The 20,624-nt window shown below is 34.1% G+C and overlaps 2 protein-coding genes across 2 annotated transcripts; both read left to right on the top strand.

Moving 5' to 3' along the window:
- The first annotated feature begins 369 nt into the window (after window positions 1-369).
- LOC113777777 lies at window positions 370-6,971 on the top strand. Its single transcript, XM_027322976.1, has 7 exons — window positions 370-415; window positions 1,875-2,264; window positions 2,811-3,296; window positions 3,387-3,536; window positions 3,861-4,022; window positions 5,336-5,808; window positions 6,114-6,971. The coding sequence occupies exons 1-7, from the start codon at window positions 400-402 to the stop codon at window positions 6,759-6,761; spliced, it is 2,325 nt and encodes a 774-aa protein (XP_027178777.1). The 5' UTR covers window positions 370-399; the 3' UTR covers window positions 6,762-6,971.
- Window positions 6,972-13,547: 6,576 nt separating this feature from the next.
- LOC113776921 lies at window positions 13,548-16,822 on the top strand. The gene is made up of 5 exons (XM_027321972.1): window positions 13,548-13,563; window positions 14,583-14,972; window positions 15,534-16,259; window positions 16,553-16,705; window positions 16,815-16,822. Exons 1-5 carry the CDS (start codon window positions 13,548-13,550, stop codon window positions 16,820-16,822), a joined length of 1,293 nt encoding a protein of 430 aa, XP_027177773.1.
- Window positions 16,823-20,624: the final 3,802 nt, after the last annotated feature.

Below are 20,624 nucleotides of genomic sequence, written 5' to 3' on the forward strand. Positions count from 1 at the left end.
CTAGCAGCTCGTTCGAATTTGATTAGCTAAAAATCAATCAATTTACATTGATTGCGTGAAACACATGGGAATAGCATATCACAGTTGTATCGAATAACCACTTTAATTTATGTTACATCATATCATTAATCAGAAACAAGATAGATAACAAGAAAGAAAAAGTGCAAAAGTGTACGTAAATGCTATTCCCATTAATGAGAATCACTAATTGTATAAAGCGCATATAAATGCTATTCCCATTAATCAGAATCACTTTTTGTCTAAAGAGTACATATATAAATGCTATTCCCATTAATCAGAATCACTTTGATGTGTGCTTCTATAAATACCGGTGCTAATTAATGCTTAGGGCGCCATTATGGTTTCGCTTCCTCTATTACAAAAGTTCACGGTCAAAGGATGGCAAAAGTTTCAGGTTAGACCAAAGAAATAGTGCATGTTTTTTTGGTTCCCTCATTTTATTCTACATAAGTGCTCAATTGTGATATTTTGTTCACTTATGATTAGCATAAAAGTCATGCTGTTTTCCATTTACCCCATTTGGTTTTTCTTTTTCTTTTTTTTTCCTGTTTTCATTCCATTGGAATTGTAAGCAGCCAAAGAGGTGCAAAGTCATATTTCTGAATTGAGTGACTTTTCTACTTATGACTTAAATTTTCCATTGTTAAAATGGCCAATTTCACTCTTAACAATAGAACTGATCTGTTCTCTAATATTTATTTCTGAACGATTTGATGCGTGTGTATTCATAGACTACGTTAAATTGTAATTTAGGTGTTTTAATAGTTATTCTGAGACATCCATTAGAATTTTTTTAATACAAATTATGGGCACCCATTTAAAAAATCTTGTAATGTTGAGTCCGTGGAATCTCTTTTGTTAACCAAACAAGTGATGAAGTTCCTTTTTCTTTACCTCATTTTACTTCACTTTTCCGCCAAACAAACAGAAGCTTTTGGTAACTATAGGAATATGAAGCTTTGCCTAAACCGTACCGCCAGGAGTGGGACGTGGGTCTGTAACTACATTTTGGGGGCCTGCACCATACATTGTGAGGCCTTCAATGTCTCTGCATGGCCACTCATCGGTTTGATTTACAGTGAAATATCACCATGCATTCCTTAATTAGATGTAGAATCACGGGAGAGTCAAAATGAGTAGTTGAGGCTAATTCTTGAAAGGACGATCAGTTGAACTCACTGCTCTTCTTGGAATCCATTGTGGCAAACAGTAACAGGGACTTTAGTATATTAGTCTTGCAGTATTTCTTGACTTTTCCATAGTCCATAATTCCAAATGGCCAAAATAAGGAAGAAATCTGATGGGGTTGTGAGGTTGTTTAATCAGTTAATGAAGTTCAGGACGAATGCCTTCATTTATTTCTTGACGAATTGAGAAGGAAATTTGTTACTGGTTCGTTATTTCATCTTGCCGCTTGGTTTCAAGATCTCTAGCTTTGGTTGGTATGCTTCTGAACAATGACCTAATTTTGCATTCTTTTTTTTTTTTTGGTTTTGGGTAGGTCTAATTTTGCATTTTCAAAGCTGCGTCTAGCGTTTTCTGATTATTGTTCGAACAGATAACCATACCATCTTACGAAAGCAAATTCGTATACCTCACTTTTTATGTGTTTTCTTTCTGTGGAAATGCCCTCTTTGAGCCCTTCTAGCCAGCCTCCAAAAGTGCTCTAATGTCCTCTAATTTGACACACAGTTTAAGCTAAAGGGACCAATTCTAGTTGCTTTTTGACTAATAGGAATAAACTTGTTTATTATCTATGTTCTTTGTAAGTTCAGGTAAGTGTTTTAATTAAATTGTGCACCCGCCTATATATCTTGGACATTGGCATCCTTTAAGATTATGTATCTAAGCAGGAGATGATAGAATTGGTAGAGCAGCAATCGGAATTGTTCCTGAGGAGCTCACTGAGGAGAACTATGAGGAATGGAAAAGATGCTTGGAACATTATTTGGTTGGTCATGGCCTTTGGGGTGTTGTTTCTGGAGAGGAGAAAGATCCTATAAACGATGAGACACAAGACTATGGAGAAGAAAAGAACCAAGAACACGAGGAATGGAAGAAGAAGAATGCATTGGCCTTACATGCCATCCAACTTTCGTGTGGACCAGGCACATATGTTAAACTTAAGGAAGCTCACACTTCTGCGGAAGTTGCATGGAAGCATTTGGTGGAAAAACTGAAGCCCCACAGAATATGGGCGGAAGGTGATCCTGAAGATGAAAGCAGCCGTGTTGAAGAAGAAGGTAACTCTCGATCATGTTGCTATGAAATGTTTACGGTTTTACATATAATTTTAGAAGTCAATTCGATAAGTATTTTGAAGGACACAATGGTTCATTCGATCAGTTTTTTGAATCATGTGGTATCAGGAGCAAAGTTATGATTCAGCAATTGCAGGTTTTCTTTATGTTTTTACTTATTCCATTTGATTAGTTTTCTTTTGCTCATTTAGCAAGCAATTCTTCACTAGGGAATTTTGCTGTACTTTACTTCAAATAAAACTCCAATTCATCTGTGCCATCTCTGCTGTGCCAAACAATGGCGGAGACTTGAGAGTTGGAAGGCTTAATTTTCCAAAAGTGTACTTAGAATATATCTTCCACATCTGGAATTTTCATTTAGTCCATTGCTTAATATCCAATGAGAATATTATTGCTCTTTTCTGTTTTTCCGGACTTCTTGAAATTTTTATACTCATTCAGATTTCAATTGTGCCTTCTACGAGCTCATTAGTTATGATAGATGACCATATTAGAGACATTATTCGAAACAAATTCTAATGTTTACAGGACCAAAAGAGTACCTTCGCTATAAGCCCTTGAACATAGCAATTGCAACAGGCGATTTTGATCGCACAAAAAGTCTCCTTGATCAAGATCCAGACTCTGTTAGGGCCAAAATTACATCACATGGAGAAACTGCACTTCCATTTGCCATTCTAACTGGACACATGAAAATCGCAAAGGAACTGTTGAGGAGAATGCGACAAGCAGACTTGGAAATGGTTAATGACTATGGATGCACAGCTCTTACTTTTGCTGCAATCAGTGGTGAAAAAAAGTTGGCAAGGGCAATCGTGGAAAAAAATGGTAGTCTACTTAGCAAGGAAAATAAGCTTGATGATGGGCAGATTCCTGTCATCGTGGCTGCTTTGTATGGTCAAAAGCATATGGTTAATTATCTATACTCGGTGACACCAAAAGAGCAACTACATCCAGAGGTGGGTGAGAATGGAGCTACACTGCTTAATTCCCTGATTACAGCAGAAATGTATGGTAAGATTGTGGATGCAAGAGGCAATATACCAATCTGCATCAAACCCTTCTTCAATATATGTGCCCCTAACCCCTTTCTGATTGCTACAGATGTTGCTTCAATGCTACTTCTACAATATCCAAAACTTGGTGTCACCCCAGATCATAATGGTGACTATGCTCTCCAGTTACTGGCTCACAAGCCATCTGCATTTCCTAGTGGAACCAAACTTGTTTTCTGGAAAAGATGGATCCATTCATGTTAGTGTCCTTTTTCCAGTTCTACTTTACTTTTACATCAAATTCCAGGGTAAATGTTTTAATAATGATCACTGACTTGTATATAATGAAGAACAATATTATGCTCTCTAATTCAGTGATAAGGAAAACAATCCAAGAATAATAGCCATTGTGCATTTTTTTTCTTACTTTCTACGAATTTAATCATCATATCAGTATGAAATTTGAATTTTGATTGTTATGTCAGTATAAAATCTTCCAATAAAAAGAATACGAACTTGCCGCATATAGTAATTGTGTACTAGTGTTGGAGAATGCTACTTATACTCTGTATTTATGCCCCAGGTCTAATGGGACATTCTCCATGTGGGAGTCTAACAGATTCTGCTAAAGATGATCAGACGACAAAAGCAAGCATGATTGGAGACCACAGCATTGAGATTCATCATTCTAGTGATGGTGAAACGAATTTGACAGGAAATCGAGGCCTACAGATTACTAGCTTTGGTATGTCAAATATCAAATTTCGTCTTCCAAAATTCCTTCTGTTGCAAAACATTTTGGGTTAGGAATCTCCTCCCTAGCTTTTCTTTTTTCTCTCAATATTTGCCGTAGCTAGATGACAAAATGGAGTGCGTTGTATTTCGCAACGGATATTCTATCCCACTCTCTGTTTGACTTTTTAATATATTGCTATTTTTTGTTTATAAATATCATATTTTAGTTCTTTTTTATTTTCTTAAAATCCAATAACTTGTCATCACTGCAGCACGATCCATAAAATAGTATTAATCTTTTATATTATATTCTGATAGTGTATACATCATCAATTTTAAATGGTACTTAATGCCAAATTTTTGGGCCGATGCAGCTGAGCTCGGACCGATCCGCGGCATTCACAGTCCTTTGTGTGTTTGAATTGGGCTATCTATGATTGGGAGAAGCCAGAGTAAAGTTCAAGTTTAATAGGATTGAATCCAACATTTTGGAGCCTTTTCCAGTAAGAATAAAAGATTGTTAAAATAAAAGAAGAAAACAGTTTTTTTCTTTTGAAAAAAAAAAGATAGAAGATTATTAAAGATAAAAGATTGTGTCCTTTTAAGGATAAGAACGAGGGATTTTTCATTCACATGTGTGCATAAATACGACTGCTAAACTTAAGGATTCTTATGGGTTTCACTTTTTTTAGGCAAAACCATTGTTCTCTGCCACTAAAATTACCTTGGTAAGTAGGCAAATCTGTAGTTCTTAGCTCTCCTTTACTTGATTGATCCGGATTCTTATGAGTTTCACCTTGATTTAGAAGAAAACAAAAGAAATTGAGAAAAGGTTTGAGAAGGAAGAAAAAATGGAAGAAATTAGTAAAGTTTTATAAACAGTTGTTAACTCTCTCCTATCCTTACCATCTTTCTCTGAGCTTTTCATTCTTTGTACATTCCAATAGGCATTATTCCTATCATATGTCTGTCCACAAGTTTGTCTGTCTAGTTCTGTTCTTTTACAGTGTCAGTATCAAGTGATAATGCCACTTTTTTAACTCATCTTTTTTTCTGTACAACTCATTTGACACTTCATATGCACTAAGCAGGCATGCAAGTTTCAATCTCTGAAGACATATAATACTAGTTTTAGTAGTGAAGAGGCTTATAATACTAGTTGTAGTTGTGAAGAGGCTCTTTAGTCGAGGATGACAATGCTTTAGATGCCCTTACGCTGTTGTGCAACTAATAAACTGCTAGACTTCTGTTTTATTCCCTTTGATCTCACATTTTGCCATCTCATTAATTTAATTCATCCTATGTGTATCTGTTTTCTTGCAGTATTGAAGGTTTTGCGTGGACTCGGTTGGAGCATATTAAGTTGCCTCGGTTTGTGTCATGACAGTAAAGTGATTCATAAAGATGCCATTGAACTCCTGACCCTCATATTTAAGGAAATCGAGACATTGAGCATGAAAGACCTTGAAGAGATGGATATCATGAAAATTTTATACGATGCGATTGAGCAAGGAATCATTGAGTTCGTTGATAAAATTTTCAAATATAAGACCGGGATCATATATAAAAGAGACGAAACGGGCAGAACAATTTTTTCATATGCAATTGTGCTTCGCCAAGAGAAAATTTATAGCTTTTTAAATGCCTTGGGAACAAGAAAGAGCATACTAGCACGTAGGCATGATTTTTTCAGAAACAATTTACTACATTTAGCAGCCAAGCTGTCTCCATTGTCTCAACTTGACAAGATTTCTGGAGCAGCTCTTCAAATGCAAAGGGAAATACGATGGTTTAAGGTAAGCAATTTAATTCAAAGTCAATTCGTAGGCATATGTTTTTATTTTCATGTCTCATGAAACTACAAGAATTTTGGCTTTTATGATGCTGCAAAAAATGTGTGTGGCACAATTTCAATGTTGCAAATGTACTTGTGGCAGGCATCTAATAGCGGCATTTATAGGTGTCGTAAAGAGAGCCAAACTATCTCTGTGTTGCAACTCATGTCACTGTGTCATGAAATAGAGACATAACAGCTGCAAGATTTTTTATTTACTTGTATTGTCCTAGTGAGAGATTGTTCCTGACGTGAATTAGTTTGCAGGAAGTTGAGAGTATTGTGCAACCAAGGATGAAGGAAGAACGTAATGCCTATAATAAAACACCTTCTGAACTCTTTACTGAAGAGCATAAGGTGTTGGCTAAGGAGGGAGAAAGATGGATGAAAAATACGGCAGGTTCAAGTATGATTGTGGGAACTCTCATCGCTGCAGTCATGTTTACAACAGCTTTCACAGTTCCGGGTGGCAATGATAATAAAACAGGGCTCCCTGTCATGCTAGAAACTCAACAGAAAGCATTTTTGATTTTTATGGCATCAAATGCACTGTCGATGTTCACTTCTTCAACATCAATTCTAATGTTCTTGGGGATTCTCACTGCACGTTATGCAGAAGGGGATTTTCTCAAGTCCTTGCCCACAAAGCTAATATTTGGAATCACATGCTTGTTCGTATCGATTGTCACCATGATGGCATCATTTGGTACTGCTCTCTATCTGATGCTGATCGAACAAGTAGCTTGGATTTCCTACCCAATCATAGTTTTCTCTGTTATTCCAATAGCTCTTTACTCATTGTTGCAATTCCCTCTTCTGGTTGAGATGATCAGTCGCACTTACGGACATGGCATCTTCGAAAAACCTAAAAAGAAGCTCTATAGTTTTGAAACCGACACTACTACCAGCATCTGATCTCCATTCTGCTGCGTATCATGACATTCTGTATTTCACTTCCAGTAGTTTGCTTCAAGAAGTTGTTTTTTAAATAATTAATCCTTCAGTGTAATGCATTAAATAGATCTTGTAGGCAACATCTAGTTGTTTTGACTCTCTTGTTTTGTTTCCAGCTTGTGCTGGAATTCTACAGATTCCTTTGATTCTGTGGATTCCTTGAGCTATCAATAAATCATGCCTATGGATTGCTTTTGATTGTTTGCCACATCAAATTCTACCTAACATTTAGTGTTGACACTATTTTAATTGGTTTTGCCGGGTTCTCTTATTCACTAGTAATGGATCACGTGCACGCTTTCAACGTGAATATGATGCTTTTAGATTTTTTTTCTTAAAGTTTTGAAGGAATAAATTTAATTGAGATAAAAAAAAATGTGTTTCTGAACTTAGTTTGTCATAAGTAACCAACACAATTGCACAAGTAATAAAGCATTCTTTGTCCCCAGAGCATTTTTATTTTGTAATAGTATCAATATTTTTGTTTTTTGATTACATTTGGATAACCTAAATGTTCTCTTTTATGTCTTTTTAGTTAAAATTTTTTACTTTTTGAATAATTTATTGTTCCCCTTTAAGTCATTCTATGAATTTTTTGTTAGCTTTAATGAGTTTTTCTAATTATATTTTTTTGCTAATACTGGATTGTAAAATGATCTATAGTGCTATTGTAGTTATAATAGTATTTAAATATATTGAAATTTCATTGTTCGAGTTTAACTAGCTTAACTTTGAAGAGAAATACTTTGATTTGGTGAAACTTATTTGTATTTCTCATTGATGATATACTTTATGATTATAGAGTTTATATGATTAAAGATTGCAAGATACTAAGATTATTTATTACCTTTGAAGTACTCTTTGAAATTGGATATTTTATAGAAAAAAATATATTTTTTGTTTAGTTCACCATAACTTAAAGGATGTTTCACTTTTGTAACTATCACTACAATTGTTCTGGATCTCTACAACCAACACCAATTACCAAATTTGAGTAAAATCCATCAATTAATGCAATATTTGACCGAAATCAAGGGGAAAACAATCATAAATTAAATGACAAAAATGCAACCTATCATATAGGGTAATAGATAATAGATAAATAGATAATAGAGAGATAGGGTAATAGATAACAGATAGATATATAGACAGATAGATTATATAGTGTTAGCAAATGCAGCAAAGATGGGATTCCTTAGCATCATTGTTGGTTGTGCTATGAGGATAAACCTTGAATCAAATCTAACATCAGTGTTCTTGATATGAGTAAATGATATAGCTGTAGGTATTATAATCGTATTTTTTCTGGGTAATGTCTAAAATATCTTTCACTTATTTGATAACAGAAATAACTCGACAAAATCCAAAGTGATTACGGTGTTCTCTTTAATTAATTGATAACCCTTCACTTTTTGATTTCAAAGAATTTAGTGAAGTCCTAAATCATTTTAATGTTCCCTATCAATGATTGTTTACCATGCTTACGATGAGGATGTCAAACCACGTTATATCAAGAAAAAACTGAAAATCTTTTGTGTTTCTTTCTTTCTTTCATGTTTTTAGAGACAACAAGCAATGACAATAGGTAATATTATTCGAATTTTTGAGAAGCAAACAAGTAACAAGAAAATAAGAGTAACTTGGTTATTTTCAGATTTTACTTCCAAAAATGATTTCACATCATCTCATTTATTATTATTATTTTTTTAGTGTAAGTGGAGGGTTTGAAACCGAGGGATCTCTCACTTACACTTTCTCCCCTCGAACTATCCAAAGCACTTCTCCCCTCCCCCGGCCACATTATCTCATTTATGATTTTCCCCTTGAGTGAAAAGTTTGTACTACGCCGTGCAAACAAAAGTCTCATTAAAAATCAATCCACAAATCAATATAAAAAGTCATGTAGAACAATCTTCCAAAGATGAAGGAGAGCAGTATACCACATGATACCATTGTCCAAGACTTGGAGGCTATTTGAATGAGATAGATTTTACTCAAATGGGACAGATTTCATAATTTTGTCTCGTTTAGAAATTCAAAAATTTAAGTGTAATTGAAGAGTACAAAGTGAAATTAACCCTAAATTATACATGCCGTCCTGCAACTCGACAGCATCAGCGGAGGTGTCAAATCCCAACAACCTCCAGCAGTTCTTTCCCTGAAACTGTGATTTCAGAGGAAAAATATAGAGTAACCGAGAGTGACTTTTATCTATCCATTCCTTATGTAACATCTCAAGGTAAACTACAGCTTCTGGTGGAATCCCTGCATGCCCTCCTAATTGTAAACATTTTAAAGTTTCATTTGTTAAAATTTTCCCATGTTAAAAATTTCTATAGAAACTTTTATCTGCCTAGGAGCCCTCGTTGAGCCGAAAAAACTTAGTAATAACATGCATTTAATAGCCTGTGCCATTATTTCATCAGTTCATTATCATTTTTTCTTTGCGGCATGGGAGGGACTTGAAGCCTTAGAAAAGAGAAGGATTTGAACAATGGAAGACTAAGTAAATTGAGTGACTTCTGAGTTACCTGATTATTGTCCTTACCTGAGTATTGTCCTTGCCAACTAAGCTAATTTTAGGACGTGGAGTACCTTTTACCATAATATGTGTTGAATACCCTTATAATATATTTTTCTTTTTTTTCTTCAAACTTAACACAGAATTTTTTGGACTTTTCTTCTTGGCAAGTTCTTGTGGAAGGAAATTACATGGTATCACCTCCTTTATCCCAAATGTCAACTTAAGGATGTTAATATTACATATATAAGGCAACAAGTGAATTTTTCAGTTCTTTGCAAACAATCAAGATGATGGGCACTACAAAACTTGCCTTTTCATTTTCTTGACTCTTTTCTAGGATAATGTTATTTACTTATTTTCAAATAGTTCTGAATCTTTTTTGTTTTGTTCTGTTTTTGTTTTTTCGTTTTTAAAGTTATCAAAGAGTGAATGATATTGGAATACTTGACTTCCTTTTATCCTGTCTAGGTTTTGTAAAGAAAAGAGAGTAAACTCAAACGACAACCTGCCACTACTCCAATATCAATTTGCTGCTCCAAATTCCAATTGCGTCAAAGTGTCACCTCCATTTCTCATATTTTCTCCATTTTCTATAATTTTGCCCTAGGTCAAGTCAAAATGTCTTGTATGCGCTAATAAAGAATCATCTTCACAAGTTACGCTCAGATATCTAAGTCATCACATGCCCTTTATTTTTTGGGTAAAATACACTTTAACCCCTGTGATTTAGCACCTTGTAACATAACCTTCCTAAGTTTTCAAAAAATATACATAACTCCCTCATAATTTAGATTAAAGAGTCAAAATAGCGAAATTTGCATTCAATAATGGAGTCAACTACAATGTCAAAAGTGCCCCTATTTAAAGTTAAAAATTATTTATTAATCACCGAGGGTTATATAAAGCACTAAACCATAAAAGGGTTATATGATAAAATATAAAACTATACAGGGTTAGAGTTTCATACATCTTATGTTTATATATTTTGGTCACTTTAGCCATTTTAATTTTTAAGCAAGGGTAATTTCAATATTTTTATGAGTTCCGTTACAAATGATTATTCCGTCGCTTTGACACTTTAATTCAAATTATGAGGGTGTTATATATAATTTTTGAAACTATAGAAAATTATGTGAAAAATCCGTATATCACAGGAGGGTAAAGTGTATTCTTGTAGGCTCTCAACCCCAATGCTTTTAAACAAAGCAAAATTGTTCAAATATAGGCACACAGGGGACAAGATAGGAAGTCTAAAACAATTGCTTTGTAAAAGAGGTTAGGAACAACGGATTTGAATTTTAAAGCAAAAGAGGTCAAGGTTATTTTCACATAGGTCAAAAATGACTTCTTAGCTCTTACTGAAAGCCTAAATAACATTCTAAAGTGATGTAGGTCAAATTGAGGTTAATTGAGAAAAGGAAGAGATGCAAGTTTGGTCTCTTATGTTTGCCCTATGTACTAAACTAGTCCCCAGTATTTGAAACAATTAAAATTTAGTCCCAAAAGCTACTATTTATGGGCATATTTTGGACAATTAATAGAAATTCAACAATGGTTGATTGTCAAAAGTAAATTGGTGTCAGTCAACAGTTTTGAATTTACACTTTGGGTCTCCAATATTTGAACTTTGAATCATTATAGTTCCTTAAGTTCTAAATACTGGTAGTGATGTTTTAGAATGAAATGAGATGTGAATTGAATCAAAATTTTGTTAGACATGTACTAGAATTTCTAATGAAAAATACAAGGAAAATTTATTAAACTTCATTTTTTTTTGTTTTCATTTCATATTTTCATGCCACTAATTATGCATATGCTTTTTCTCTATAGCATAGTTGGTTACAAAATTGGCATAAGGTATGCGTTTGTTGTTCTGCACGATGAATTATTAATTGATAATGAGATGTATCATTTGGCCACTTATGTTGAAATTAAATTCTGAATTAAAACATGCCTTTAGAATATGAAGAATATATACTATATTTAAATTAACTTGATCATATTTCTTTTTTCCATTTGAATGTCTTATCATTTAAGTTTAAAAGGAAGTAAATATTTTTTAGAAGTATTTGAATTATTTAGTAAAATCATCAATGTATACAAACATGAAAGTTAATATTTTAAAACTTTCCTATGGAAAGTCTTATTTTAATAGGTAGGAAAGACAAGAAAAAACAAAATGAAGTTCTTTAAAGGTAAATTTCTTATACACCCCTTGTAGTTAAGCGCTTTTTAAAATACATCCCTTATGCTTCAAAAATATCTACTTACACCCCTTGGAAGTCAAATAGAAACATACTCCGTCAATGGACATTTCACTATAATTGCTCCTACAGTGCATCACATTACTTGATCCAAGTAATGTGAGGTCTTAGTTATGTTTTTCTTTCGAAAATGCCTCCATATGAATGTTTACCATTTATAAAAAGCCTAACATTTTTATAGATAGATAACGTTCATTTGGGAGGCATTTCTGGAAGAAAAATGTCCCTAAATCCTCACACTAAAATCAAATAACCAATCACATTATTGGAGCGTGTATGTTAAATCCTCCTTTTACTGAGTGTGTTTTGGTTTGTTTTCCACTTAAACCTAGAGCACAAGGAGTGTAAATGGACAATTCTTTTTTAACTATAAAAGGTGCATCTTAAAAAGTGTTTAACCACTGAAATTTACACTTTTTTAAAACATTCCCATAAGTAGTTGATGTTTGTACCTACTTTTACTAGCTTTAATAATTGCTATCCCAAACTATAAACATTCGAAGGTCCACATTCACAAGTCATACAAGAATTTGTGTAGTAATAATTAGAATAATGTTATGTAATAGAAAATTAGTTTTTCTATTTTCTTGTGCTAGTTTTTATTTTGAATATTATTTGTGTATTAACAAAGTGGTGCCCCTTCTGCTAAATAATTATGTTGTGCCAATTTGAAGTGGTTTCAGGAAGGTTATTGTGATCAAGGGATGCATTTTTCATATATTTAAAATCCTAACGATAACTATTTAAAATATTAATTGAAATTTCAAAACATTAGGAACCAAAAATGCAAAGTTAAAATTTTCAACTAACAACGATTTGGTATTGACTCTTAGTTATTGCAATTTTTGGTTAATTGTCTTAAATTTGTCTAAAATCAGAAACTTTGAGAATCACTTTTATTTTGGTCAAAATATTAGAGACTAATTTGACATACAAACCAAACATTGGGTATCAAAAATGTGCATTGATGCAGTTAAAACTAGGGCTACAAACACATCGAATCGCTTGCGAGCTGATTGCAAGCGGGTCGAATCTGAGCTCGACTCGAGTTCGAATTCAAGTTCAAAAATATTAAGTTCGTTAGCTCACGAGTCGGATCGAACTCGATTATATATATTTTTATTTTTTTAATAGTAAAATTACATATATATCTCTAATATTTTATTATTTGTTAAGAAAAATTATTATTTTATTCATTTTTTAAAAATAAAATAATTATTTTTTATTTTTTAACCTCGAACTTGACATTTTGAACTTGTCGAATTCGAGCTCGAGTTTTGTAAAATTATGTTGAGACTCGACTCGATTAAACCGAAACTCAATTCGGTTCGACTCGTTTACATCCCTAATTGAAACAAAAGGGCAGTGATTCCAGAGTTCAACTAAAGGGGTTCTCAGAATTGACCCGTAAAAGTGAAGCACTTTTGGTAAATTTCAAATTCCACCACCAAAATTGTGATCATATCCATGATTCCATTCAGCAATCGTAGAGAGCCCCCCTTAACCTGCTTCGGTAACAAAATGCAGAACGAATATACAGTGTTTCTTGGGACGGATCAAATTGGGCCTGGCAAGTTTTTGGATCATGAATAGATATTCCGCCCCCTCCCTAAGATTGTTAGCTTAATCAAACAATTTATACAGTGAATCCCACTTTTTTTTTTTTTAATGCACATAGTGGAACCTTGACATGTGAACCACGTGGGAATAATATTATGGCCGCATCTCGAACCACTTTACTCCAAGTTACATCTCTTTAGTCAGAAACAAGATAGACAAAAAGGAAAAAAAAAGTGCAAAAGAGATAAGAATGAGAATCACTTAAACAGAGAGTAAGCATATTGTTAATTTCATATTTGGCCTAAGAATGTTTTATGCATCTATAAATGCAAGTATTAGTCGTAATACAATGACTGTATTAGTTTCACTTTCTCTGTTACAAAAGATTACGGCTAAAGGATGACGAAAACTTCAGGTTAGTCTGAAAAATGTATTTTTTTCCCTGATTCCCTGCTCATTACAACATTTTATTGACTTATTGTTAGTACAAAAGCCATGCTGTTATCCATTTGTTCCTTTTTTCCCAATTTCATTCGAGTTGTAGGAAATAGCCAAAATGCAAAATCTTATAAGGCTCTCGATGATGATCCTTTTGCTCATAATTTTGAGCATTATATAGCAGCAGTTGTAATAGTCAATAAATGACTCTATTTTTTTTTTTCAAATAACCACTTTTAATATTCAAGTAATGAGCCATATTCATAAGCTTGATCTACGGTTTTGCACGTGATCATTGTAACATCAATAAAGTCATATGGTATAAGTGACATCTTCAAATTATATTATCTAGATCCATTATAGTTTGACTTTCTCAACAATATGTCATAGACCATTATAGGTAACATTTTATCATTCAAATTCCCCTAATTGGACTTTGTGTGGTGGAGATAGAAGATGGAAGAAATCTTGAAAATGTGATAAGTCATGCGGATGAACAATGTTATTATGGTCTTTTGCGTTGTAATATTCACAAGTATTGGTTTAGCGTATATATAGTGTCTTTTACAATAATACTGGGCAATATGTTTAGACCCGAATCAATGGATGAATCAAATGAGCTTTTAGTTTGATTGAGTCAAAGATACAGTTTTTTATTCACTTCAGAATTAGAAAATCTGAATAATACTATGAAAAAAATTTCTAGTAAATAACTGGCCGGTTCAACCATGTAAGCTGTTTTGACCAATTTGGACGGTTTTTGACGGGTTATTTATTTTTCATTGTACTCCGGTTTCCTTTTCAACCGGTCGAACCAGCCAAATGGGTACGATCTAGCACTGGTACTGGCAATTTTTGAGTCCCAATCCGTTACATTTTGAGCCATCAATATTGCTGCAAAGGAGCCTTCACTGTTAGTTTGATTTTGAGTCCAACGAGCAGTTGAAAGGACTATCAGTTAATCTCACAGCTCTTTCTGATTATGCATCTAAGCAGGAGATGATAGAATTGGTAGAGCAGCAATCGGAATTGTTCCCGAGGAGTTCACTGAGGAGAACTATGAGGAATGGAAAAGATGCTTGGAACATTATTTGGTTGGTCATGGCCTTTGGGGTGTTGTTTCTGGAGAGGAGAAAGATCCTATAAACGATGAGAGACAAGAATATGGAGAAGAAAAGAAACAAGAACATGAGGAATGGAAGAAGAAGAATGCATTGGCCTTGCATGCCATCCAACTTTCTTGTGGAACAGGCACATATGTTAAACTTAAGGAAGCTCACACTTCTGCGGTAGTTGCATGGAAGCATTTGGTGGAAAAACTAAGGCCCAAGAAAATATTTGCAAAAGGTGATCGTGAAGATGAAAGCAGCCGTGTTGAAGAAGAAGGTAACTCTCGATCATGTTGCTATGAAATGTTTACGGTTTCACATATAATTTTAGAAGTGAATTGAAGAAGTTTTCTCTCTTCGACAAATTTTAAGAACACTATGGTTCATTCGATAAGTATTTTGAATCATGTGGTATCACGAGAAAAGTTATGACTCAGCAATTGCAGGTTTACTTTATGTTTTTGCTTATTCCATTTGATTAGTTTTCTTTTGCTCATTTAGCAAGCAATTCTTCAATGGGGAATTTTGCTGTACGTTACGTCAAAATAAACTCCAATTCATCTGTAGTAGCTCTGCTGTGCCAAACAATGGCAGAGACTTGCGAGTTGGGAGGCCTAATTTTCCAAAAGAGTACTTAGAATATATCTTCCACATCTGGAATTTTCATTTAGTCATTGCTTAATATCCAATGACAATATTATTGCTGTTTTTCTGTTTTTCCGGACTTCTTCAAATTTTTATACTCATTCAGATTTCTATTGTGCCTTCTACGAGCTCATTAATTATGATAGATGACCATACTAGAGATATTATTCGAAACAAATTCTAATGTTTACAGGACCAAAAGAGTACCGTCGCTATAGGCCCTTGTACATAGCAATTGCAACAGGCGATTTTGATCGCACAAAAAGTCTCCTTGATCAAGATCCAGGCGCTGTTAGGGCCATAATTTCATCACATAGAGGAACTGCACTTCAATTTGCCATTGTAAATGGACACATGAAAATTGCAAAGGAACTGTTGAGGAGAATGGAACAAGCAGACTTGGAAATGGTTAATGACAATGGATGCACAGCTCTAACTTTTGCTGCAATCCGTGGTGTAACAAAGTTGGCAAAAAAAATCGTGGAAAAAAATGACGGGCTTCTTATCAAGGAGAATGACGGACTTGATGGGCAGCTTCCTGTCATAGTGGCTGCTTTGTATGGTCAAAAGCATATGGTTGATTATCTATACTCGGAGACACCAAGAGGGTTATTTCGCCCAGGGGTGGGTGAGAATGGAGCTACACTGCTTAATTCCCTGATTACAGCAGAAATGTATGGTAAGATTGTGGATGTAAGAGGCAATATACCAATCTGCATCAAACCCTTCTTCAATATATGTGCCCCTAACCCCTTTCTGATTGCTACAGATGTTGCTTCAATGCTACTTCGACAATATCGAAAACTTGGTGTCACCCCAGATCATAATGGTGACTATGCTCTCCAGTTACTGGCTCACAAGCCATCTGCATTTCCTAGTGGAACCAAACTTGTTTTCTGGAAAAGATGGATCCATTCATGTTAGTGTCCCTTTTCCAGTTCTACTTTACTTTTACATCAAATCCCAGGGTTAATGTTTTAATAATGATCACTGACTTGTATATAATGAAGAACAATATTATGCACTCTAATTCAGTGATGAGGAAAACAATCTAAGAATAATAGCCATTGTGCATTTTTTTTCTTACTTTCTACGAATTTTAATTGCCATATCAGTATGAAATTTGAATTTTGATTGTTATGTCAGTATAAAATCTTCCAATAACATACTAGTGTTGGAGAATGCTACTTATACTCTGTATTTATGCCCCAGGTCTAATGGGAGATTCTCCATTGGGGAGTCCAACAGATTCTGCTAAAGATGATCAGACAACAAAAGCAAGCATGATTGGAGACCACAGCATTGAGATTACTGATCATGAAACGAATTTGACAGGAAATCGAGGCCTACAGATTACTAGCTTTGGTATGTCAAATATCAAATTTCGTCTTCCAAAATTCCTTCTGTTGCAAAACATTTTTGGGTTAGGAATCTTCTCTCTAGCTTTTCTTTTTTCTCTCAATTTTTGCTGTAGCTAGATGACAAAATGGAGTGTGTTTTATTTCACAACGAATCTTCTATCTTACTCTCTATTCCACTTTTTATTATACTGATATTTCTTCATTATAAATATCATATTTTAGTTCTTTTTTATTTTCTTAAGATCCAATAACTTGTCTTCACTACAGCACGATCCATAAAATAGTATTAATCTTCTATATTATATTCTGATAGTGTATACGCTATCAATTTTGGATGAATGACAACTCCACTAACTTTGAGTTTGAAATTCAACTATTACACATGTGTCATGGATCATATGGATATGGATTCAATGATTTGATAGTGTAAACACTGTCAGTGAAAAATTTCAGATTTAAACCCTTTTACTTACACTATCAAAAAAATTGAAAAGGAAAAGATTTACCTTATAAAATATATATACTTACATGTAAAATTATTCAGGCGACGCTTAATTGGGCAGAGCCTAATGAAGCCCCAAGCGCGATTAAGTCGGCCTTTATGTTTAGATTCAAGCTATGATTAGATCAGTTAAACCTTAAGGCTTAATCCCAAATTTGTTGGACCGATGGAGCTCAGCTCAGACCTAACCGGCCCATTCACAGTCCTTTGGGTGTTTGAATTGGGCTATCCATGATTGGGAGAAGCCAGAGGAAAGGTCAAGTTTAATAGGATTAAGTCCAACATTTTGGAGCCTTTTCTAGTAGGAATGAAAGATTATTAAAATAAAAGAAGAAAAAAGATTTTTTTTTTTTGAAAAAAAAAGATAGAAGATTATTAAAGATAAAAGATTATGTCCTTTTAAGGATAAGAACAAGGGATTTTTCATTCACATGTGTGCATAAATACGATTGCTAAACTTAAGGATTCTCATGGGTTTCACTTTTTTTAGGCAAAGCCATTTTTCTCACGCAACGGATCTTCTGTCTCATATCTTGTGCCACTCTCTGTGCCACTTTTTATTATATTGCTATTTCTCCTTCATAAATATCATGTTTTAATTCTTTTTTGTTTTCTTAAAATCCAATAACTATTAATTAAGTAAAAATTACCTTGGTAAGCAGGCAAAGCTGTAGTTCTTAGCTCTCCCTTACTTGATGATCCGGATTCTTATGAGTTTCAACTTGATTTAGAAGAAAACAAGAGAAATTGAGAAAAGGTTTGAGAAAGAAGAAAAAATGAAAGAAATTGGGAAAATTTTATAAATAGTTGTTAACTCTTTCCTATCCTTACCATCTTTCTCTGAGCTTTTCATTCTTTGTACATTCCAATAGGCATTATTCCTATCATATATCTGTTCACAAGTTCTGCTCTTTTTTTTGCTGTACAACTCATTTGGCACTTCATATGCACTAAGCAGGCATGCAAGTTTCTATCTCTGAAGACATATAATACTAGTTTCATGTCTGTTTAGTTGTGAAGAGGCCCTTATGCTGTTGTGCAACTAAATAACTGCTAGACTTCTGTTTTATTCCCTTTGATCTCACATTTGAAGCATTCATGGTACTAATGGCTTTCCATCTCATTTAATTCATCCTATGTGTATCTGTTTTCTTGCAGTGCTGAAGGTTTTGCATGGACTCGGTTGGAGCATATTCAGTTGCCTTGGTTTGTGTCATGACAGGAAATTGATTCATAAAGATGCCATTGAACTCCTGAACCTCATATTTAAGGAAATCCGGAAATTGAGCAGGAAAGACCTTGAAGAGATGGATATCATGAAAATTTTATACGATGCGATTGAGCAAGGAATCATTGAGTTCGTTGATAAAAGTTTCAAATATAAGACCACAATCATATATAAAAGAGACGGAAAGGGCAGAACAATTTTTTCACATGCAATTCTGCTTCGCCAAGAGAAAATTTATAGCTTTTTAAATGCCTTGGAAACAAGAAAGAGCATACTAGCACGTAGGCATGATTTCTTCGGCAACAATTTGCTACATTTAGCAGCCAAGCTGTCTCCATTGTCTCAACTTGACAAGATTTCTGGAGCAGCTCTTCAAATGCAAAGGGAAATACAATGGTTTAAGGTAAGCAATGTAATTCAAAGTCAATTCGTAGTCATATGTTTTTTGTTTTCATGTCTCGTGAAACTACAAGAATTTTGGCTTTATGCGTCATCAGATAATGCCGCGAAAAATCAACATTCAGCTACAAAAAAAGGGTTTTGCGGTAGATTTGTGGCATTATTCTGATATGTTGCCTAAACTCATGCCCCATAACAAATACGACAGTCGCTTTTATGATGCTACAAAAAATGTATGTGGCACAATTTCAATGTTGCAAATGTACTTGTGACAGCCAAACTATCTCTATGTTGCAACTCATGTCACTGTGTCATGAAATAGTGACATAGCAGCTGCAAGATTCTTTATTTACTTGTACTGTCCTAGTGAGAGATTGTTCCTGACGTGAATTAGTTTGCAGGAAGTTGAGAGTATTGTGCAACCAAGGATGAAGGAAGAACGTAATGCCTATAATAAAACACCTTCTGAACTCTTTACTGAAGAGCATAAGGTGTTGGCTAAGGAGGGAGAAAGATGGATGAAAAATACGGCAGGATCAAGTATGATTGTGGGAACTCTCATCGCTGCAGTCATGTTTACAACAGCTTTCACAGTTCCAGGTGGTAATGATAGTAAAACAGGGCTCCCTGTCATGCTAGAAACTCAATCAAAATCATTTTTGATTTTTATGGCATCAAATGCACTGTCGTTGTTCACTTCGTCGACATCAATTCTAATGTTCTTGGGGATTCTCACTGCACGTTATGCAGAAGGGGATTTTCTCAAGTCCTTGCCCACAAAGCTAATATTTGGAATCACATGCTTGTTCGTATCGATAATCACCATGATGGCATCATTTGGTACTGCTCTCTATCTGATGCTGATCAAACAAGTTGCTTGGATTTCCTACCCAATCATAGTTTTCTCTGTTATTCCAATAGTTCTTTACTCATTGTTGCAATTCCCTCTTCTGGTTGAGATGATCAGTCGCACTTACGGACATGGCATCTTCGAAAAACCTGAAAAGAAGCTCTATAGTTTTGAAACCGACACTACTACCAGCATCTGATCTCCATTCTGCTGCGTATCTGTATTTCACTTCCAGTAGTTTGCTTCAAGAAGTTGTTTTTTAAATAAATAATCCTTCAGTGTAATGTTTTAAATAGATCTTGTAGGCAACATCTAGTTGTTTTGACTCTCTTGTTTTTTTCCCAGCTTGTGCCCAGCTTGTGCTGGAATTCTACAGATTCCTTTGATTCTGTGGATTCCTTGTGCTATCAATAAATCATGCCTATGGATCGCTTTTGATTGTTTGCCACATCAAATACTACCACCTAATATTTAGTGTTGACACCATTTTAATTAGCTTTGCCGGGTCCTCTTATTCACTAGTAATGGATCACGTGCTTTGCACGTTTAGATTTTTTTCTTACAATTTTTAGAAAATTATTTGTTTTGAAGGAATAAAGGTAATTGAGGTAAAAAAAAATGTGATATTTAATATTTATATTATTTTGTATTTATTTCTGAACTTAATTTGCCATAAGTAACCAACACAATTGCACAACCAATAAAGCATTCTTTGTCCCCAAGAGCATTTTTATTTTGTAATAGTATCAATATTTTTATCTTTCTATTAAATTTGGATAACCTAAATGTTCTCTTTTATGTATTTTCAGATAAAATTTTTAACTTTTTGAATAATTTATTGTTCCCCTTTAAGTCATTCTATTTTTAATTATTAGTTTTAGTGATTTTTTCTAATTATTTTTCTTTTTTTTGACTAATAGTGGATTGTGAAATGATCTATAGTG

Source organism: Coffea eugenioides, chromosome 7, assembly GCF_003713205.1.
Source record: "Coffea eugenioides isolate CCC68of chromosome 7, Ceug_1.0, whole genome shotgun sequence".
NCBI classification, from domain to species: domain Eukaryota; kingdom Viridiplantae; phylum Streptophyta; class Magnoliopsida; order Gentianales; family Rubiaceae; genus Coffea; species Coffea eugenioides.

Bases quoted from the DNA above. Each gene is read 5' to 3' on its own strand.
- LOC113777777 (XM_027322976.1), top strand. The intron at 2,265-2,810 runs GTAACTCTCGAT...TAATGTTTACAG, and splicing joins CAGCCGTGTTGAAGAAGAAG to GACCAAAAGAGTACCTTCGC. The intron at 4,023-5,335 runs GTATGTCAAATA...GTTTTCTTGCAG, and splicing joins CCTACAGATTACTAGCTTTG to TATTGAAGGTTTTGCGTGGA.
- LOC113776921 (XM_027321972.1), top strand. The intron at 14,973-15,533 runs GTAACTCTCGAT...TAATGTTTACAG, and splicing joins CAGCCGTGTTGAAGAAGAAG to GACCAAAAGAGTACCGTCGC. The intron at 16,260-16,552 runs GTTAGTGTCCCT...TTTATGCCCCAG, and splicing joins GAAAAGATGGATCCATTCAT to GTCTAATGGGAGATTCTCCA.